This window comes from Pseudoliparis swirei, chromosome 21, assembly GCF_029220125.1.
Source record: "Pseudoliparis swirei isolate HS2019 ecotype Mariana Trench chromosome 21, NWPU_hadal_v1, whole genome shotgun sequence".
Classification (NCBI taxonomy): Eukaryota; Metazoa; Chordata; class Actinopteri; order Perciformes; family Liparidae; genus Pseudoliparis; species Pseudoliparis swirei.
The window spans coordinates 17037411-17059756 of NC_079408.1; the positions used below are offsets into that span (position 1 = coordinate 17037411).

At 43.1% G+C, this 22346-nt stretch overlaps 1 protein-coding gene across 3 annotated transcripts in view; it reads right to left on the reverse strand.

The window, feature by feature from the left end:
* The window catches only part of rap1gds1 (RAP1, GTP-GDP dissociation stimulator 1), a 34818-nt gene extending 12912 nt beyond the window's left edge, over positions 1-21906 (reverse strand). Inside the window, exons 1-7 of one of the 3 annotated variants that reach the window (XM_056442291.1) lie at positions 21613-21906; positions 12937-13044; positions 11453-11575; positions 9383-9508; positions 5157-5303; positions 2566-2694; positions 547-672 (exon numbers count right to left, since the gene is read on the reverse strand). In XM_056442291.1, coding sequence (XP_056298266.1) covers positions 547-672; positions 2566-2694; positions 5157-5303; positions 9383-9508; positions 11453-11575; positions 12937-13044; positions 21613-21616 — 763 coding nt within the window. In that variant the 5' untranslated portion in view covers positions 21617-21906. Of the gene's footprint in view, positions 1-546; positions 673-2565; positions 2695-5156; positions 5304-9382; positions 9509-9606; positions 9671-10668; positions 11172-11452; positions 11576-12936; positions 13045-21612 lie in introns of those variants that run through there. The other 2 variants (XM_056442292.1, XM_056442293.1) reach the window with 2 other exon arrangements.
* Positions 21907-22346: the final 440 nt, after the last annotated feature.

Here is a 22346-nt window from a genome sequence, read left to right on the forward strand (position 1 = left end):
TATCAACAGGTGGTTTAAGTGGAGCGGATTAACTGACTATTACCATTTGAGCCTCCGTCATGCTCCTACCATACTTCATCTCACAGGACAAATGTGTACTTTTCTACTGCTATGCTTTAATTTAACAATTTACTTTTAAGATTAAGATTCAGACTAAACATACAACCATATTTAATAATATAGATTAAACTACCAAGCTGTATATGAAGCTCTGTAACGCTTGGAGAAAACGAGACACCTGAAGAAATTATTATGTTCATGTTTTATAGTTTTTATAAACCAAACACTGAAAAAAATACCCATCAAAACACACACCATGCACTTTTAAAAATGTATTTTGCAATATTCCTTTGACATCAGAAGTCAAGGAATTACTCAAAAAAAAGCAATACAAATGAAAATCAACATGCGTAACATTTGTCAAAACCAAACTTCTAGATATTATCTAGAAGGCTGGAAAGCATGAGAAGAAGAGAGATACTGTAGTCTCTCACAAATGCAGCTTCTAGACCTTAATCAAGATATCTTTTAAAAAGTTGACATTACCATTTTCTGCGAGTGGAGCCAGAACCTCAAAAATCATCTCCTTCTTCTCGTGCTCCGTCTGCCTATGGAAGAGACGCACCAGCTCCTCGGCAATGTTGGTGGAGGCAAACTGCTCTTTGCTGGACTCTGAGGTAGGAGGAGAGAGAGGAGGAGAGAAGAGAGGAGAAAAGAGAGAAGAGAGGAATGAGGAGAGAGGAGAAGGGAATGAGGAGAGAGGAATGAGGAAGAGTTAAAAAGTAGAATGGGAGCCAGAGCCTTCAGTTATCAAGCTCCTCTTTTTTGGAACCAGCTTCCACCTTCAGTCCGGGAGGCAGACACAGTCACCTCGTTTAAGAGTCGACTGAAGACTTTCCTCTTTGACAGAGCTTATAGTTAGGGCTGAATCAGGTTCACCTGGTCCAGCCCCTTGATATGCTGCTATAGGCTTATAGCTGCCGGGGGACGTTTAGGATGCACTGAGTACCTATCTCCTCTTTTTTCTCTCCTTAGGGATGAATTTTCATCTCTCCATCACACGTTACTAACTCTGCTTTCTCCCCGGAGTCCTTGTGACTTCACGTCTCAGAGGGTCATCAGACCCTATGAGACGGCATAGATCCTATCTGCTGATGGATCATCGAGGTCTGGGTCGTGGAATTCCTGCTACCGACTACACCACTGCCCTGTTGAGACTCCGCCCACTGTTGAGACTCCGCCCACTCCTCCCCTCTACCTCCATCTGCCTGATGGATCGTGGAGGTCTCCATCGTGGAATATGCCTACTACGAACTATTCCTACACTCTGTCATATTCATTGAATGTATTTTAACTCTAAATCTGTCCTTCTGTACACATGACATCTATTGTTCTGTCCATCCTGGAGAGGGATCCTCCTCTGTTGCTCTCCTGAAGGTTTCTTCCCTTTTTTCCCCCTGAAGGGTTATTTGGGAGTTTTTTCTGGTCCGATGTGAGGTTTTGGGGCAGGGATGTCTATGTGTACAGATTGTAAAGCACTCCGAGACAAATTTGTAATTTGTGAAATTGGGCTATACAAATAAACTGAATTGAATTGATGAGGATAGAGGACCACAGGCACGTCATGGATGAGAGGGACATGTCATGTGGCGGCACGGTGGCTCAGTGGTTAGCACTGTCGCCTCACAGCAAGAAGGCCCTGGGTTCGAATCCCGGTTGTTCCAGGTCCTTTCTGTGTGGAGTTTGCGTGTTCTCCTCATGTTCTCCTCGTGCCTGCGTGGGTTTACTCCGGGTACTCCTGTTTCCCCCACCATCATAAAGACATGCACCGCAGCCTCACCCCGGTTCGTATGGATGTGAATGAATGTTGGTTGGGGGGGGAGGGGCCGTAGGCGCTGATTGGCTGCCACGCTTCCGTCTGTCTGCCCCAGGGCAGCTGTGGCTACTGATGTAGCTTACCACTCTGTAAAGCGACTTCGATTGTCTAGAGAAGCGCTATATAAAATAAATGATTATTATTGTGCTTTATATTACGGCTAAAAGATGACATCACAATTGGTGATTAGCTTTCACGGGCACTCAAAACTCAGGTCACGGTGAATCTCTATTTTATTCTCCTATTCCTGAAATAATTATTCCTGACCAAGGGAAGGTATCGTTAGAGCGATACAAGAACTCTCTTAGACATTTCTTTATTATTCTCGTCTTACTTGAGCAGCAACTCAAGAAGATCCAAAATCATTCAAATCCATTGTGAGCTAAAGCCACGTAAGTCTCTTTCCTCTCGTACCCGGTTCTCCTGATCACACTCTGTATGACGTCACCGACGCTCCACAAACACTCAAAGGCCGTTCCCTCCTTGTGAGGTCTCTGGTAGACACCCAGAGTCCTCATGTAGTCTCACTGTGGGTCCTGGTCTGCTCTGGACCTCATCAGTACCACAGCTTTAACCCCTATGCTTGAGTGGGACTCCAGGTTCTGGCAGACCAGCGTGACTAGAAGGTGTGGGTAGATGTCCCGGCAGGTGAAGGGTCTGTCGGTGTGTGAGCGTTGAGGTCGACTCACCGAGCTCAGCCAGATTCCCAAAGGCGATCAGACACATTTCCGTGAGCGCTGTGTTGTGGGAGTGGATGCCGAGCAGCTTCACCAGAGTGGGAATCACTCCCATACTAATCAGCTGAGCTTGTAAGGAATCTGCAACAAGAACACAAAGATACAGAAAGACAGCCAGTGGGTCTTTTGTTCCAAACAGGACGTAGAGGAGGAACATGTGAGATATTAGAGTTTAGCTTCAAAGCTGATGTGCTTTAATAAACAGGAACTATTTGTATAAGTCGGGTAGTAAAGCACTTTTGAGAGGAATAAACACATTATTCCTCTTTAAATATGGTGGAGGCAGAGTGGGGAGATGAGCAGGACAGATGACAGAAGAAACAAGTCCAGTTAACAGCAAGACTCAAAAAGATCTGTTCAGATGCTTATTGAATGTCAACCAGAGCGTATAGAAGCAGGGCGAGCTAAACCAGAACCCATAAACCCAGGGAAGAGGACAACGTTAAAGAGCCAATTCAAGCGAGGCGAACTCTGTCCACATTCATCATGTCATTAGAGTCCCACTGCGTGGTGTATTTCTACTGAGTGCTACAACCGTTTCCTGATGAGACTCGAGATATTAAATATGATATTAGGTTTCACAAATGCACTTGACTTAAGGTAGACAACACAAACAGGGGGAGGGGAAGGAAGCATGAGGCTTCTGGGAGATGCTACTGGTACTAAATAGCACTGGTGTGACCCAGAGACCCAGAACTGACTGAGGGCTGGCAGCTAGAACGCTAACAGCACCACCAGTGACCACTTGCAGAGCGTTGGTTTGCGACGTTCGGGTCCAGATTACATTGTTTTCTTTCGTGCGCCTCAACCGATGAACTTGTCTTGGTATTAAACTGATGGGAGCCAGAGGGCGGCGCTACAGTCACGTAACAACGGTGTGACACTCAACGCTGTTATTAGCCACGACCGCAAACTGTAAACTAATTTATTGCTCTATTAATGCTCTAAAATAAAATAAATTAGCCACTTTTAATACAAATAATGACCAATATGCTTTTCAAATACTGCAACTATATCAGCTGCAAATATCAAGTACTGGTCTGGTTTGACTAGAATCAATTAAACTTTTACATTTTGGATGCTGAAAGCTGCAGAAGAAACCCGTTCACCCTGTTAGCACAACACAAACACATCCGACAGTTGGCAGGAGGTCTGATCCCTCAAATCAGATTCCTGCTCCGGTGTCACACACACACACACACACACTGTAGCGGAGTCCAGAAAGATGGAAGCAGGGACACAGTGGAAGTTATCGTAAATCCCACAGAAAGCCCAAGGAAAGTAGCGCAGATACTTCGTGCATATAGAGACACGTGTACTATGTAAACTGCAGGATAAACTGCACCATTAGAAAGCATGGGAACATTAAATCTGAGAGTGCACCTTTACTTTCTAAAACAATGTACACATTGCCAGACCTTTTAATGAGAATTAAAAAGGCCCCGCAACTAAAAGGAACAGGGCAGCCTTTTTGTCAATAAGCTTCTTGGTTTTCTTTCAAAGAGCAGGAGTGAGCGTGTGGCTTAGCACAAAGACAGGAGAGCGGGGTGACAGCTGGCCTGACTCGCTGACGAACATGCTGCAACTCATTTGTTGAACTGCACATGATCAGAACAAATAGTCTAAAGCCAATCAAAATGCATTAGTCAGCATTACAGTCACAATGCTAATGAGTAGCTGTGGAGATGATAATGTTCACACTCACAGTTCATGCCATTGGAGTTTAGCATGATAACATTTGCTAATTACACGACACACATGGCAATGCATCCAACAGTGATCGCTGTAGAAAGATATTTCACTTTAAACATCGACCTCATGGCAAAGCTAAATGGAAAGTCATTAGGATACATAATATGGGAACCACAAACGTCCCAACATTTAATGGCAATCCACTCTATAGTTCAGTCCGCACCTCATGTAGAGGAGACTGAAGACTTTCCTCTTGATAGTCTTATAGTTCGGGCTGAACCAGGTTCACCTGGTCCAGACCTAGAGATGCTGCTATAGGCCGAGAGGCTGCTGGGGGACGTTAGGATACACTGAGCACCTCTCTCCTCTTCTCCTTTTGGAGGAATGTACATCTCTCCATCACACTTTATTTACTCTGCTTCTTCCCCAGAGTCTTTGTGACTTCACACCTGTTGCCTCCTGCCACGGCCCTGCTGATGCGAATTGAACTGAAGTGGTGGACGTGTGTGGCCAACCCTAGAGGAGCTGGGTGAGGAACTAGCTAATGAGTCTACGTTTACAATTTAAAACTTACTGCAGCGAGGAAGAAGGGAGCAAAAGTACTGCGACTAGGAAAGCTGACTGCAAATATTAATAACGGCAGATTACCTCAAAGATGGAGTTGGAAAAGCAACAGACGGCATGGTAGAAAAGACCAGGAGAGGGGTGAGTCCAAAACGGGAAAGCATAGAATGTTCAGTGCAACCAAAATGAGAAACAAAAGAGGCAACATCGTCTGCGTATAAGAAAGAGAACATCCGCTGATTAGTGGATATTAGTGAACAGTTGCTCTTGGGGAAGATGGTCATTACCATTATCATTGCTATAGTTCATCAGCATGCCACAAAAGACAGTCAAGAGCTTCTCATTTTCCGGCTCAGTATTTTGGTAGAGGGACTTAATGTGTTCAGCTACTATCTGAGCCCCTCCTGCCAGGTCAACGGCACTCCTGCCCTCATCTGCAAAACAAAGAGGCCATGACACACATCAACCACAACCACAAGGAGCAAGTAAAAATATCCACAATCTGAAAATATACACATGAAAGCAATGTTAAGTAAGCAGTACAACATATACAAATGAATGCAAACTGAGGAGAGAAGACATTCAAAATATGTGTGGCAACATAAAGCTGTTTACTAATTATTATTATTTTATTGCAGCTCATGCTGCGCTCACACCAAAAGTGTTTGTGGAGTTTTAACACAAGTAGATCCCATACGCAAAGTCAACGGACAGACGCCATGGTTGCAAATGACGTGAATTTGCCTCAAGATGAAATATTTTAACTTTGGCGAAAGATTTGCCCGACGGCGAGTTGCGAAAGCCAATCAGCGTGGAGCTGCTTCTCCGTTGGTGAATCTAACTGCTGCTCTGATGGAGCTGGAAGAGACAGTTATTCAGACGTAGAGGTGTAAGTCACTGAGCTGTGTGAGCCTACGGGTGATGTCATCTATAAATATATTAATGTTATGAACCCAAACACGAGGGCGTTACATGTTCAGATGTTTGTGGGACGTCCTCAACAAGTATAAAGAAGAACTAGTGGTTAGTTCTTCATGGTGGATGAAGGACACACACACACACACACACAACGGTCATTTCTTCTACGTGGTATGGTGCGTGGCGTGGCTCCGCCCCCGATGCACAAAGGTGAGCTCACTCCCACCAGCCGGCAGAGAGCATCCAACATGTCCGTGAAAAGCAAACCGATATATCTGCGTTTTTAAACGCTCCCAAGGTGGTGTCGATGGACACGTGGAACTCGGAGTAGCTCATTTTTGGTTTTGCGTTGTGTGATCGCTATATTGAATTAGATTTTTCTTTTTAAAAAATTAGTTAAAGAATTCTTATACTGCATTAAATTGTCGAGCGTATTTAACTGTTAACTTTTCGGGGGGGTTTGGCAAAAGCACCCATACTATATTGATGTGTCGAATTTTCCTGCGACGTCATGTTTGCTACTAACTGACTGAATCAAGACCGTGTGATGTCTTGTAAATGTATCAAACTTATCGTACTGTTTATATATATCTATATATTAGGGCTGGGCAACGATTAAAATTTTGAATCGCGATTAATCGCATGATTTCCCTGATTAACCGCATTTGTATTCGCAAAATCCAATAATTAATTCAAAAGTAGTGTATAGCGCACTTCTATTTGAAATGTTCTGCCATATGAATGAAAGTGCCATAACATGTGTTGTCCCTGTTAGAGTGAGACACCAGAAAACACTTTCAGTGCAGTTTGTCAATTCCTAGAACTTGACACTTATTTTAAATGTTCTGCCATATGAACTAAAGTGCCATAAAATCTGTCAGGACATTGTCCAACGCTGTTATGCAGAGACACTGTGACAGAGCGCTGGAGACTGAGCGAAGCAGGGACATGATCAAAAGGCAGTTGTCTCGCAGCAGCGATCATATTTGGTGCTCTATCTGTGCTCAGTGTGGTGACTTTATTTGACACATTCCACTGCTGTGCAACTTCAGTAAAGTGTCAGCAGAATGTCTCTCCTCTGTGTTCATCAGTCAGGGTATGTGAATGCAGCACCCACTTCTCATCAATATAATGCTCAGTAACTCCGAGGTCATTGTGGTCACCGAGTGATGTCCAGTAGGGTGACCAGATTTGAGTTTGTGAAAAAGAGGACACTTCATCTCGGGGTGGGGGGCTTAGATTAAACACATCTCTTGTTCTGCCTGTTTTGTGATATACATGCCTAAAAGGTGCCTAATATTTCTAGACTGAAATAATATCGGCATTAGAATTATTATAACTATGAGGATTATTTAGTTGCCTATTTTGTGGAGCCCCCTCAGGACGTGGTGCCCTCCGCACAGCGCGTAGTGCGCTATGGGAGCGGCGGCGCTGGGAGGAGTTTATAGCACAAACAACAATGAACTAGTGGAGGCGGCAAGGTGCTCAGTGTTGCCAGGTTGGAGATGGTGAAGTATCGTACCAAAGGCTCAAAATGGTTGTATTTGGAGGATAATTATCGTGTATCTGGCAACCCTGAGATCGGTCGACCAATGACTGTTCTCTATTCTGTCAGCTCACGCAGGAAGGTGGAACGTAAGGGAGATACCATTTCCAAAACGTGTAAGGGGTAAATACTAGTTTATGAAAACCCAGAGAAACACAAATATCCGACGAAGCAAAATCCCGACGTTTTTGGAATCCCTGCCGGACACATTTTTTAGGTCTCAAAAGCAGGACATGTCCGGGGAAAGAGGACGTCTGGTCACCCGATGTCCAGTCGTCCCCATGAGAGCAACAGCACGTTGTGAAGCTGTCGCTTTGCAGTCCTCTCCTTTTCATATAACTCGTGTATTCTCCGTGTGACGTGTGTTTTGAGGGCGTCTCATACCTGCCGTCATTTGTTGAGATTCTCCATGTTTGTTAAACCGCGAATGACTTTATTTTCCGGCTCTGCAGCAAGCAGTAGCAGACTTTTACAAAATAAAAGCCTGTGAGCAACACACTTTTACAATAATAAAATAAATAATAAAACCTGCGTTAACGCGCGATAAAATAATTGTCGGCGTTAATTAATTGATGCGTTAACGCAAGATTAACGCGTTAACGTGCCCAGCCCTACTATATATATATATTATACAAATAAACATGTGTGCAGTGCTGCATGTGAGAGCTCATCAGAAGGCATGGTGAGCTCATTGTTGACTATGATTCTCCATGATGTTGTTTACACTGTTTGCGTACATGTGTCCACAGACCTGTCATCACGTTGAACTGCCAATGATCTCATTCCACTAAAGCAATATGGCGTGTGTTTCATTAAGCTGTGTCTCTACTCTCTCCCAGTGCTTCTCTGATAAAACCTTTGCCCCCCAAACTCTCAAAGAAATGTCACCTCCCCCCGGATTCCACAGATCACAGCTTCTCAACAAGAGGACCAACTATGCAGCACAAGTGGCAGCTGTAATTAAAGCCTCTAAAGCCGGCCGTAAACTCAGGCTTTAAGGCTGCTGCTCCTCAAATACTCCTCTGTTCCTGTCACTCATGGAAGTTATTGGAGCACAAATCAGTATTATTGTCACATAAACGTGATATTTGCTCTTCACTAAACAACCGGCCACACGGTGTTGTGATCACACGTAGATCTCAAATTCTAAACTATATTTTCCATGAACCCAATCCATTCATCCCAACCTCAAGAAAATAATAACCAAATGGTTCTTAACTTTGTTTGCATTAAGATATGCCATCATGCATGTCCAATAATATTGTTACCTCCTTCATGTATTGTGAAGCCGTTTAGTTGAAAAGAACAATGGAAACACACTGAACTGCACAGGTCACATTGTAACTGCATCTGTTTAAAGATGACTTGCATATGAAGTGGATCTGTTGCTTGAAGGTACAGTTAATCCTAATCTACAGACATTTCTTCAGTCTGGAAATGATAATCATGGTAAGAACATCGGGCTCAGAGGTAAACGAGGTCATTCAGAAAAGGTGCCAACACCCCACTCAGGAGGTGATCAATAGATTATGATTTAAATTATGATGGGCCTTTTATTCGATAAATTCCTGCCAACTGAAATCGTAACCAGATTTCTTAGGCATGATGAAAAAAAATTGTATTCAAAGCAAACTAAATTCCACATTCTAATGTATATCACGCGATTTATGAATAAATGGAATTAACTCAACAGGTTACTTTACAAAATAATTGAAAATGTCATTAGAAAAGGCATCTTGGAGGCTCAATATTTGGTTTAGTTTCTGTCATTATGACTAATTCTACAAATTGTTCAGTTCATACTGAGTGTCCAGAATGTCTATTTTATGAAGCTAACGGAAAAGAATTTAAGAAAATACAAGTTTGCTTAGACGTAGAAGCAGTAAGAGTGGTGTGTGGTCCATGCAAAGCCACCACTCGGTTAAAGGGGTGTGACACCGGATTCAATGTCAAAGCTTCCAAAAGCAGATATATGTTTTATGACTAACTTCCTGTGCGATGGCTCAAGAGGGGTTCAATGTTCCTCGTGCAAAGCAGACTCCTACTTACGGCTGTCGTAACAGATGTTGCCCAGCGCCCGGCCCGTCTGCAGCAGCACCTCCTGGTTGTCGGAGTGCAGCAGCTGAATCAGAGGAGGGATGAGCCCGGCTGCAACGCAGGGGCTCCTCATGAACTCTGGGAAGGGGAGGGGGGGGGGGGGAGGTCAGTGTGAAACGGTCTCAGATTAAACCTGCTCCAGGAAGTTACGGGCGTCAAACTGCTATATTACTCACATGTCTGCTATAACTTTACTCATAGTAGTACATGTAGTGATCACATGATCAAGATATGCAGTGCCTTGAACAAATGAAGAAAGGTAAAATGTCATGATCCAAAACTCGTATGATCAATGAGTACATTGTTCCGGACACGGCTCGTTCCCTCTGCAGCTGCGTTAAGAAGAATCCACTCGAGAAGTTTCAATCAAAGCTGAAGTTATTGTGTGCGTCCTCAAAAACCTACACTACCGCTCAAAAGTTTTAGAACACCCATGTTTACACTTGTTATTGAAATGTTAAAGTCCAGGGAATCACCTGAAAAGGTTCAAACGGTAAGAGGCAAACTGCTAGAGGTTAACAGGGTTCATACACAAGTTGACCAAAGGGTTTCCAGGACTTTAAACCAGATTTCCATGACCAAATATTTTGTGAAATCTCAGTGTATACACAACCTTAAATGACACAAATGAATGAGACAGTAGTTTGATTAAAGAATAAATATTTATAAAAATGTTTATTCTTTTAATCAAACTGCGTAGATGTAAAAATGTACATGACTTTCCCAAAACTATTGGAATTTAATTTGTTTCCAGGCCTGGAGATAACTATTTTTGAATTCCATGATTTTCCAGGTTTCCCATGACCGTATGAACCCTGACGGGATCTAGATACCTTGGTGAAACAAGTTAACATGACTGCTTCTTCAACGGAGCGTAGATGAAAGCGTCCGTTAGAAACAGCCAATACAAAGGGGCGAACGTTGTCTAAATGTAGCCCAGAATTGAGATTTTTCTCAGCTTCTAAACAGTGTTTTGCAGCCGCTTTCCTTCACTGCCAATCAGAGCTGCAGCGAATAAATATGCGGGACTGCTACAGTTAGAGGTTTTCCAGGCACGTCCAATTGAGAGGAGACCCCGGGTAGACTGAACGCCTCGGGATCCCCCAGAATGAGCTGGAGAGTGTTGCAGGTGAGAGGGGAGTCTGGGTCAGCCTGCTGGGTCTGCTGCCCCCGAGACCCGACCCCGGACTAAGCGGATGCTACAGTTACTAGTTACTGGAATGAATGCACATTGTAACCTTTCCAACTGAAGGCTAAATCCAGATGTTACTGGTGAAGGAGGCTTCAGATACGCATCACCTGACCGGAGCGTCCTGACGGCTACCGGCTCTGGGGTGCTTCAACACCAGGGACACATGAGGGAGACAAAGAACGAGGATTCACTGACAAGAGGCAGTTTAACATGCTCTGTGTGTCACCACACTGAGCACATATCCATTTGGGAACTCGTGTTGCATCGCCGTGAGGGGATGAGCCTCGATGCTCTGCTTCTGTCTCATGCTAATGAATCCCTTTAAACCATCACCTCTCTTCAGACTGTCAGACGACAGGGGGAGTCGTCTCGAGCCCACACCGCCACTTCTTGGTTCGCTCGCAGGCATTTTCCGGAAGCCGTGACAGATAAAATGCCAGTGGGTTGCCGAGCTTGGCACGCTGCTGGGGAGCAGCAGCCTAATCAGTAGCTGCTAAAAAAGACACTCATTATCCCAACCTTTCTGTTCCCACTTTAAGAGCAAAGGAGTCGTGGATAACTGAGGCTCTGCGACGCTGCAGTTATGCAACACTCCAGTCCTCACGGTGGGTGACGGCCGAGCTCTGGAATGGCCTGTCGATCAAGCATGCTATTGTTTAAGCATTATTATAATATGTGAATCCATGGAAATATTCTGCAATATCCATGACTGACATGACCCAGTCATGTATTCTTGGTGAAAAACAAAAAGGATGAGCGTTAGAGGACGAATGGAGGAACAGGATGTCTGGGTGTTCCTGGGTGGACGAGCGTGGAAAACGAAACCTCACCATTTTTGGCCACCTCAGCGATGATGTTGGCTACTTTGGGGGTGCAGGAGGACTGGGGACTGAGCAGGGTGGGGAGCAGGAGGAGGATGCCCATCTCCTGGATCTTCACACTGGCCTCGGTGTCTGCAGGAGAAATAAAGAGAATTCATTTCCATGAAAGGTTTGGTATGCTTCTCCATTGTCAGTGTATTACAGTGGGCAGCAGCACAATGTATCAAACCCCTAAAAACATCGAGCTTGAACACTACTTTGAATATTTTCTGCCGAAATCTGAACCAAAAGTTAACGTTTACCACACTTCAAAACATCCAAATGTTTCTTTAATGCAAGCTTCAGAAAGATAAGGAACAGAGCCAGAACACCTTTTGCTGTGGAACATGTCAGAGTGGTGCAGGCCTGAATAACTAACTTATTACTAGAATATGAAAATAAAAGAATTAAACCAATACGTTTATGTACAACGTGCTCACTCTTGCATACATATATGCATATGGAGCTAGGACGACAATCAATTTAGGAAGCTGATAATGCGAAGTGAAATAAATCTGATAACGATACATTACCAATCAACAAAGAACAAACATCAATTAAAATGTGTGTGTTTTAAGAATTGTAAACAATATCCATGTCGAAGACACACTATTTTGATAGTGTAACATTTATTTGTCATTGCTCTGATAAGCAAACTATGTCATGGACATATACCAAAACCTATATAGCAGGGAAAAAAGCTAATATCAACCAATATATTGCCAATACCGACGATGGTCACAAAGAGAAGAAGGATCATTATCCGAAGGAGGGACATCACAAGTCAGTGATCTTGCAGATTTATTGTGTCGCACTCTGCAAGATGGCTGCGATTACATCTCGGTCGCAATCACACTGCAAAATATTCAATGCATTTCAGATCGTCCAATCAGTGCCTGAAGAGCAGAGGTAGAGCGTAAGGAAGATAATCTGAAGGCATTGGCCACAGTGGAGGGGGGTGAGGGGAAGAATCTGGTTCAGACATCCATGACTTTGCTTTTTGAACAAATACCTGCACAACTACTGACAGTCCTCTCAGCCTCAGATGTACTTTGGGTTTATTGATTATTAGTAAATGTGAGCATAATGAACATGGTAAACATGCGTTAGCATGTAGGTCGAGACTACGGTCTTGTATGTTGTTGTAAATGTTGTTCAGCTCAGACACCAGTGTGGCGTCTTCACGTGAATTTCTTCCTCATTTCATGCTGTTCTCTGATTGGTTGAGTGGCAGGCGTGGCTCGTTGCAGCAGTACAGACAGAATTTGGAGTAAAATTTCTGTCAAGTTCAATGTTGGCTTGATATAATTTATCAAGTGAGTAACTGACCACATTTATCTGAGGGTCCTACATTCTAATAAGACAGACAGTGGGCAGACTTCAGAGACCTTCATGGGGGTCTCAGAAAGGAGGCGATGGATCACCACACTGGGTGTGAAGTGGGCTCTACTCACTGTTGTTGGCGAGTGCTTTCAGCAGGCAGTCCAGGCAGCTCTCCACGCCGTCAGTGGCGCCGTCTGTGGACGCCAGCTTCAGCTTCTCCAGGGCGTCAGTTAGGTTGTCTGAAAACAGAGATGTTCAGTTAACAAAGGCTGGGAGACATCAGGGGGCCTTTACGTGCTTTCATGTTAAGAAAACACCTTATTGTTCTCATGCAGTCTAAATATACCTGTATTCACCCTTTGTTTTAGCGCCCGTCTCTTTAAGCCCCGCCCCCAAAACAGCTCATTTGGCTCGGAGAGGCTTGAGAGAGAAATATGGTGCACGACGTTATACTTATGAGTCTGCATGAGTCACAGGAAGGAGAGTCAACTAGAGGTGGGGGGAAAGGGTCTCCGTCTTGGTAACATTCTACACTAGGCGAACTACGAGCGGCATTTGGTGAGGGGGCGGAGCTCCAGCAGCCGAATATGAATACAATCCAACCGCCTGATTAAAGCTGATGCGTTTCATTTCTTCTTCTTCTGCCCAACTAGAAAATGGTGAAGTGAAACAGGAAGTAGATGACTAAATTTTTAAAGGATTTGGGTCACTACTCAAGTGATTGAGGACCAGAGCTTTCTCAATGTTGGACACTTTAAACCCAGAGACGACATTCACCACCAACACAGCGAAACTCTACAACCAACCTGAGCTGGTGTGATGGCGTCTGAGGGAGGAGAGGCCAGTCAAGTGCTCTACGTGGACATCCATTACAACAGCCCTCTCTTTGCAGGGCTGGAAGATGTAACCCTCCAGTTGAAACATCTCTTCTCTTAGTTACTCATATTGAATTAATAAAAGATAATGAAAGTTAATTAATTTGTTTTATTTAATCCTGAATCATTCCAAATCTGCAGTGTTTGAAAAAAATAGAAGATAAACAGTGATATAAAAAAAACTCTGAACGTAAAACAATTTTCCAAACTAATTGGGAAATTTAATTTAATTTTCTTAATTTAAAGTACTAAATAAGTCAATCACAATAAGAATAAAATACTTTTATGTTGATTTGTGCCTTTCTATCATAAATGCAGCGAAGTACCGATGACCACATCCGCACGCACCTTTGTTGTCATGGAGACGTAAATAGGAGCACTGCGTTGGATCGTCAACCTGCGCAGTGTGTGCTGGAGAGGGTCCAACACAATAAGTAGTGAGAGGATGGACAATTCTATTGGATGACATTCAGGACTTTGTATTTGATATCGATATACTGCCATCTCACCCCTTTAGAAAAATCCATCCTAGTCCAATTCAAAGCGATATTTAATTGAAGTAATATTTAATGAGGTTGCCGAGTGTATTTAACGGTGAAACTGCTGCAGGAACACAATGAACAGCACAAGCAACCAGTAATGGCCGACTGACGATGGACATCTCATTGGGAACCACCCACTATTTTACATTTAAAAAAATAGGAATGACAAACAACAAAGCCTGCACCCCAAATAAATATACATTTTTATATTTGAAGTGATATTTAAATATCGCTTTGTCAGAACCAGAACCGGTCCATAGACTGTGTATAAGAAGTGGGTGGAGTTACCATGACATCACCCATTGGTTTAAAGACTGTGGTTTTGAAGCCTTGAGTTCCATCCATCATGCAGCATGGCAGTGACCCGTCAATCACCAAGAGGACTCTACTAGTAAAAGCTAGTGTATCTAGCTAGTAGGGATGCACCGATCTGATCGGCGCAGATCCATATCGGCCAATATTCCCATTATCGATTTTGATCGCATTCTCAAAACGGCCGATCAAACTTGGCCGATCAGATGACATAAAATCTGTGAGAACTATCAGAGACGTTTCAATCACGGCGCACCGCAACGGAGACGATGCGCCCGGCGAGGGCCGGCAGAGGTCAGAGGTCAGAGGGGATCCTCACGCACCGAGCGGCGTCCCCGTCCCCCGAGTTGAATCTCTGGGTCAACTCAGCCGACTCTCACATGTCTGAGCCCCTAGAGACTGATGTTGATGGTAAACGCATTCGATCGCAGGGTTTTGATAAAGTTAGCGGAAGGCTTCACGTGAAACAACATCCATTTTTCAAAATAAGATGTCGTACAAATCATACACTAACAAATAAAGGTAAACAATTAACTGATTTTGTATCTTTATAGATCGTTTCTGAGATTTAGCTTGAATTATGCTAAAATTAAAACATTTTTACTGGACCAAGGAAGAGTTTATAAAAATAAGTCAGACTTTTGTATGTTAAAAAAGTACATTTCTGATTATTTGAAGTCCTGGATATAGATTTCCCCAAGAGTTCCAGAAAAAGAATGATGCAGATGTGTTCCATACATATCTGAAATCCCCTGCACTGGCAATCAAACAATTTTAATATACTCAATTTAAATTAAGTGTATTTTATGTATTTTAATTTTAAATACTTACAATACAAAACCAATGTTGTTAAGAATAATTCATTTCATAAATAATGCTTCACAATAAATAGAATGCTACAATGCTGAATATTATACTTGTATACCATATGTATAATGTAACCGCCATTTTTAATAATAATAATAAAAAAAGATTTGTTTTTTACCATGATCATAGGCCTCTTATACCCCCACGATCATACTCTACTCTGAGGAGATGCCACTGTTAGTCTAAAGTTGTATATATTACGAAGTGAAACGTAGTAGAAGCAAAACAATATTCAATATAGTACAGCAGTAATGTACAGCACTATCTTATTGCATATTGTAAGTAAGTCTACAAAAAGACACTAATTATATATCTATCTGTCCATCTGTGTATCTAGCTAGCTATTTTAGCTATCTATCTATCTAGCTAAACCGCAGCTCCTCCATTCTGTGATCATAAAAGTGATTTATTCCGCTGTCCGGGCACTTTAATGGAGCTTGCCACTGAGTCGTCGCAGACTCGTCACGTCTGCGCAGACATGCCGCAGACGCGCCTGGCCGACCCTCCGTCTGCTGGCCCCTTTTGACTAGCTGTGGCCCCTTTTGACTAGCTGTGGCACCTTTTGACTAGCTGTGGCACCTTTTGACTAGCTGTGGCCCCTTTTGACTAGCTGTGGCACCTTTTGACTAGCTGTGGCACCTTTTGACTAGCTGTGGCCCCTTTTGACTAGCTGTGGCCCCTTTTGACTAGCTGTGGCACCTTTTGACTAGCTGTGGCCCCTTTTGACTAGCTGTGGCCCCTTTTGACTAGCTGTGGCACCTTTTGACTAGCTGTGGCCCCTTTGACTAGCTGTGGCCCCTTTTGACTAGCTGTGGCACCTTTTGACTAGCTGTGGCCCCTTTTGACTAGCTGTGGCCCCTTTTGACTAGCTGTGGCCCCTTTTGACTAGCTGCGGCACCTTTTGACTAGTTGCGGCACCTGCTGGCAAGTGCCACTGAGTGCCAGTGCTTAAACTTTAGACTAACAGTGGCATCTCCTCAAAGTAGAATTTCATGGAGGTATAACAGTATGACATGGTTAAAAAATTATTTATATATTTTTTTATTATTAAAGCAAGGCGGGTACATTATACATATCATGGTATATAAGTGTAATATATTACGAAGTACAACGTAGTAGTAGCAAAACAATATTCAATATAGTACAGCAGTATTGTACAGCAATATCGTATTGCATATTGTAAGTAAGTCTAAAAAAAGACATGATCTATCTATTTGTACACTTAGGCAATGACAAAAGAAAAAACCCACAGCTCCTCCATTCTATGATCATAAAACTGATTAACGGCAGCTGATCTGTCGTAACAACAATGGTTGTTCCATCCACAGCTTCTCGCGAGTGTCGTTCGCTTGCTGCTGTCCTGGTACTTGAGTGTTGCTGCCGGCGACTCGTCGCAAACACGCCACCGAGTCGTCGCTGTACAGACACCTAGCGGCACTTGCCGCAGACTTGCCACTGAGTTGTCGGTGCCAGTGATTGCACTCGCCCTCTCTCACACTTTGACCATTGACGGTCGAGCCATACGCTGCTCTTCTTCTCTTCACTCAATTATGAGGACTACAAGACATCAATCTGAGACACTGTCCGCAATGTTATCCACAGATACTTAAAGAAGGCCCAAAATCACAAATTATCCTCCGAGGGCTTTACAATCTGTACACATATGACCTATGACCTCACATCGGATCAGGAACAACTCCCCAAAAAATAGAAAAAACCCTTTCAGGGGGAAAAAGGTAAGAAACCTTCAGGAGAACAACAGAGGAGGATCCCTCTCCAGGATGGACAGAACAATAGATGTCATGTGACTAGATGAACAATAGATGTCATGTGACTAGATGAACAATAGATGTCATGTGACCAGATGAACAATAGATGTCATGTGACCAGATGAACAATAGATGTCATGAGACCAGATGAACAATAGATGTCATGTGACCAGATGAACAATAGATGTCATGTGACCAGATGAACAATAGATGTCATGTGACCAGATGAACAATAGATGTCATGTGACCAGATGAACAATAGATGTCTTGTGACCAGATGAACAATAGATGTCTTGTGACCAGATGAACAATAGATGTCATGTGACCAGATGAACAATAGATGTCATGTGACCAGATGAACAATAGATGTCATGTGACCAGATCAACAGATGTCATGTGACCAGATGAACAACAGATGCCATGTGACCAGATGAACAATAGATGTCATGTGACCAGATGAACAATAGATGTCTTGTGACCAGATGAACAATAGATGTCTTGTGACCAGATGAACAATAGATGTCATGTGACCAGATGAACAATAGATGTCATGTGACCAGATGAACAGTAGATGCCATGTGACCAGTTGAACAATAGATGTCATGTGACCAGATGAACAATAGATGTCATGTGACCAGATGAACAATAGATGTCATGTGACCAGATGAACAATAGATGTCATGTGACCAGATGAACAATAGATGTCAGACCAGATGAACAATAGATGTCATGTGACCAGATGAACAATAGATGTCATGTGACCAGATGAACAATAGATGTCATGTGACCAGATGAACAATAGATGTCATGTGACCAGATGAACAATAGATGTCATGTGACCAGATGAACAATAGATGTCATGTGACCAGATGAACAATAGATGTCATGTGACCAGATGAACAATAGATGTCATGTGACCAGATGAACAGTAGATGTCATGTGACCAGATGAACAGTAGATGTCATGTGACCAGATGAACAATAGATGTCATGTGACCAGATGAACAATAGATGTCATGTGACCAGATGAACAATAGATGTCATGTGACCAGATGAACAGTAGATGTCATGTGACCAGATGAACAATAGATGTCATGTGACCAGATGAACAAGTAGATGTCATGTGACCAGATGAACAATAGATGTCATGTGACCAGATGAACAATAGATGTCATGTGATCAGATGAATGTGACCAGATGAACAATAGATGTCATGTGACCAGATGAACAATAGATGTCATGTGACCAGATGAACAATAGATGTCATGTGACCAGATGAACAATAGATGTCATGTGACCAGATGAACAATAGATGTCATGTGACCAGATGAACAATAGATGTCATGTGACCAGATGAACAATAGATGTCATGTGACCAGATGAACAATAGATGTCATGTGACCAGATGAACAATAGATGTCATGTGACCAGATGAACAATAGATGTCATGTGACCAGATGAACAATAGATGTCATGTGACCAGATGAACAATAGATGTCATGTGACCAGATGAACAATAGATGTCATGTGACCAGATGAACAATAGATGTCATGTGACCAGATGAACAATAGATGTCATGTGACCAGATGAACAATAGATGTCATGTGACCAGATGAACAATAGATGTCATGTGACCAGATGAACAGTAGATGTCATGTGACCAGATGAACAATAGATGTCATGTGACCAGATGAACAATCGATGTCATGTGACCAGATGAACAATAGATGTCATGTGACCAGATGAACAATAGATGTCATGTGACCAGATGAACAATAGATGTCATGTGACCAGATAAACAATAGATGTCATGTGACCAGATGAACAATAGATGCCATGAGACCAGATAAACAATAGATGTCATGTGACCAGATGAACAATAGATGTCATGTGACCAGATGAACAACAGATGTCATGTGACCAGATGAACAATAGATGTCATGTGACCAGATGAACAATAGATGTCATGTGACCAGATGATCAATAGATGTCATGTGACCAGATGATCAATAGATGTCATGTGACCAGATGATCAACAGATGTCATGTGACCAGATGAACACTAGATGTCATGAGACCAGATGAACAATAGATGTCATGAGACCAGATGAACAGTAGATGTCATGTGACCAGATGAACAATAGATGTCATGTGACCAGATGATCAATAGATGTCATGTGACCAGATGAACATTCGATGTCATGTGACCAGATGAACAATAGATGTCATGTGACCAGATGAACATTCGATGTCATGTGACCAGATGAACAATAGATGTCATGTGACCAGATGAACAATAGATGTCATGTGACCAGATGAACAATAGATGTCATGTGACCAGATGAACAATAGATGTCATGAGACCAGATGAACAATAGATGTCATGTGACTAGATGAACAATAGATGTCATGTGACCAGATGAACAATAGAGGTCATGTGACCAGATGAACAATAGATGTCATGTGACCAGGTGAACAATAGATGTCATGTGACCAGATGAACAATAGATGTCATGTGACTAGATGAAAAATAGATGTCATGTGACCAGGTGAACAATAGATGTCATGTGACCAGATGAACAATAGATGTCATGTGACCAGATGAACAATAGATGTCATGTGACCAGATTAACAATAGATGTCATGTGACCAGATGAACAATAGATGTCATGTGACCAGATGAACAATAGATGTCATGTGACCAGATGAACAATAGATGTCATGTGACCAGATGAACAATAGATGTCATGTGACCAGATGAACAATAGATGTCATGTGACCAGATGAACAATAGAGGTCATGTGACCAGATGAACAATAGATGTCATGTGACCAGATGAACAATAGAGGTCATGTGACCAGATGAACAATAGATGTCATGTGACCAGATGAACAATAGATGTCACGTGACCAGATGAACAATAGATGTCATGTGACCAGATGAACAATAGATGTCATGAGACCAGATGAACAATAGATGTCATGTGACCAGATGAACAATAGAGGTCATGTGACCAGATGAACAATAGATGTCATGTGACCAGATGAACAGCGCTACAGAGTTACATAAACATTACATATGGTGACAAAGATCTTACAATCAGTATGTGTTATATGACCTAGAGTGATGCTTATGCACTGAGTCTATATTACTCTGTTTTTGGATGCATAATTACTCGCTGCCTTACGGTCCACTCAGCAGAATGCGATGAGGACCGACGTGTCGGGTTTGGTCCAGAACGCACTCCAATTACTCGAGAGGCTGACGCACTACTTTACCGTCTATTGCATCGACCGTCAATAAAGAATACAATTCATTTTAATTATCTAAAATTGCTAAGAGGTGCTGGAATAACAGGGAGCATTGTGCCATCAAATCGAGTGATGGGAAGTTGCATAAGGATTGCAGACACTCGAGCAGTGACCTGTTTTTTTCTTCTCCTGCCGGTTGCTCGTGCACTGCACAACCAAGCCATCCTCCATGATAGATGCCTGATAGCATGACAAAATAGGGGTCCAGCCTGGGATTAGACTTCATGAACCACCTCATGTCGATGCCTATTCATACATTATGTCATAGTCAATAAATGTGTTGTAAGTCTGTAGCGCTGTTCATCTGGTCCCATGACATCTATTCTTCTGTCCATCCTGGAGAGGGACCCTCCTCTGTTGCTCTCTGTAAGGGTTCTTACCTTTTCCTCCGTGAAAGGGATTTTTTTAGTTTTTCCTGATCCGATGTGAGGTTAAAGGTCAGGGATGTTGTATGTGTACAAATTGTAAAGCCCCCTGAGGGGAGTTTGTAATTTTTTATGTTGGGCTATAATAAATAAACTGAATTGAATGTCCAGGGACGCCACATGTGGGAACTGGTTGTTTTTAAATGTGATAGATGGAGAGCTACAGCATGTTATTAAAGAGATATTCATACTGTGGATACACACATACATAGAAACACCAGCACCCAGTGTCAGAGCAGTGCAGTAGTGGGCTGCTGGATCCTCTTGCATAACAGCTGTGGGGATGGAGGGCTCCACCCACATCACCCACAGACATTTCAATGGACGCACATTTCATGTGGCGACCGGGACCTGGGAGCCACCTCGAACCCCCGCGGCATCACGCCGAGAGGGAGCGTGGGGCCAAGCCAATGCATCGCGGAGTCAGAGCCAAGGGAAGCTACCCCACCCGGGCACTGGAGCAGACCCGCACGCGCACCTGCGCGCGCACACAAACATGATTTTGCTACGCTCCGCTTTTCACACGACTAACGAGCATTAGAGTCATTCAGCAGATAACTGCGAGGTTACTACGTGATGCACGACACCCACCACACACACACCACCCGCCGGCCACGGCTGCTGCGACGCGACACGTTCCTACGGGTTAACATGCGTTAAGTTGTAGGAACAGTTGTGAGCTAGCTGGTTGCTCGTGGTCTACTCACCCATCGCAGCAGGATGTGGCTCCGAGAAATAAACCGGCAGCTGTGGAGCGAGTCGTAGTAGCCGGGAGGCCCCGCTTTCCCCTGACCGTGTGTCCGTTAAACCGCCTTAAACTGGCCAAGTCGGCAGGGTTTGAGGTGAGCTAGCTAGCTAGCCAGTTAGGACGCAGCCGTAGCCCCGGGCAGTGCCGTCAGATGGATGCTGCTGCACCGGTAAGACTTGTTAACACATCGGACTTCCTCTCACATCCACACCAACAGTCAAGACGTGCTGGCTGGCACTCCCCTGGACGACTGGCTCAATCTGACATGCCAAAACCGGGGATTTAGAGTACGTTTTCCGGTTGGTGCCTTCAAAATAAAAGTACTTGAAGGTGTCGTTTGGCGCATAACCAGTAGATGGCGGACTGAGACTTATCTGGAAGCATAAACCAGATGATAACCAATGAATTTAAATCGGTGATGTAACCCCTGTGAAATATTTTTTCAGCCAAAAACAAAATGCATTATACATGTATAATGCACATATATTGCCAAAAACAAAATGCATTGTATATATATATATATATATATATATAATGCTTTTTTCTTGGCTGAAAAAATATTTCACAGGGGGTACAAAAAATACAATGCATTATATATATATATATATATATATATATATATAAACAAAATGCATTAAATCATCCTCCAGATCAGCCTCCTAAACATCGAGGGAAAGATATTCTTCAGTGTGG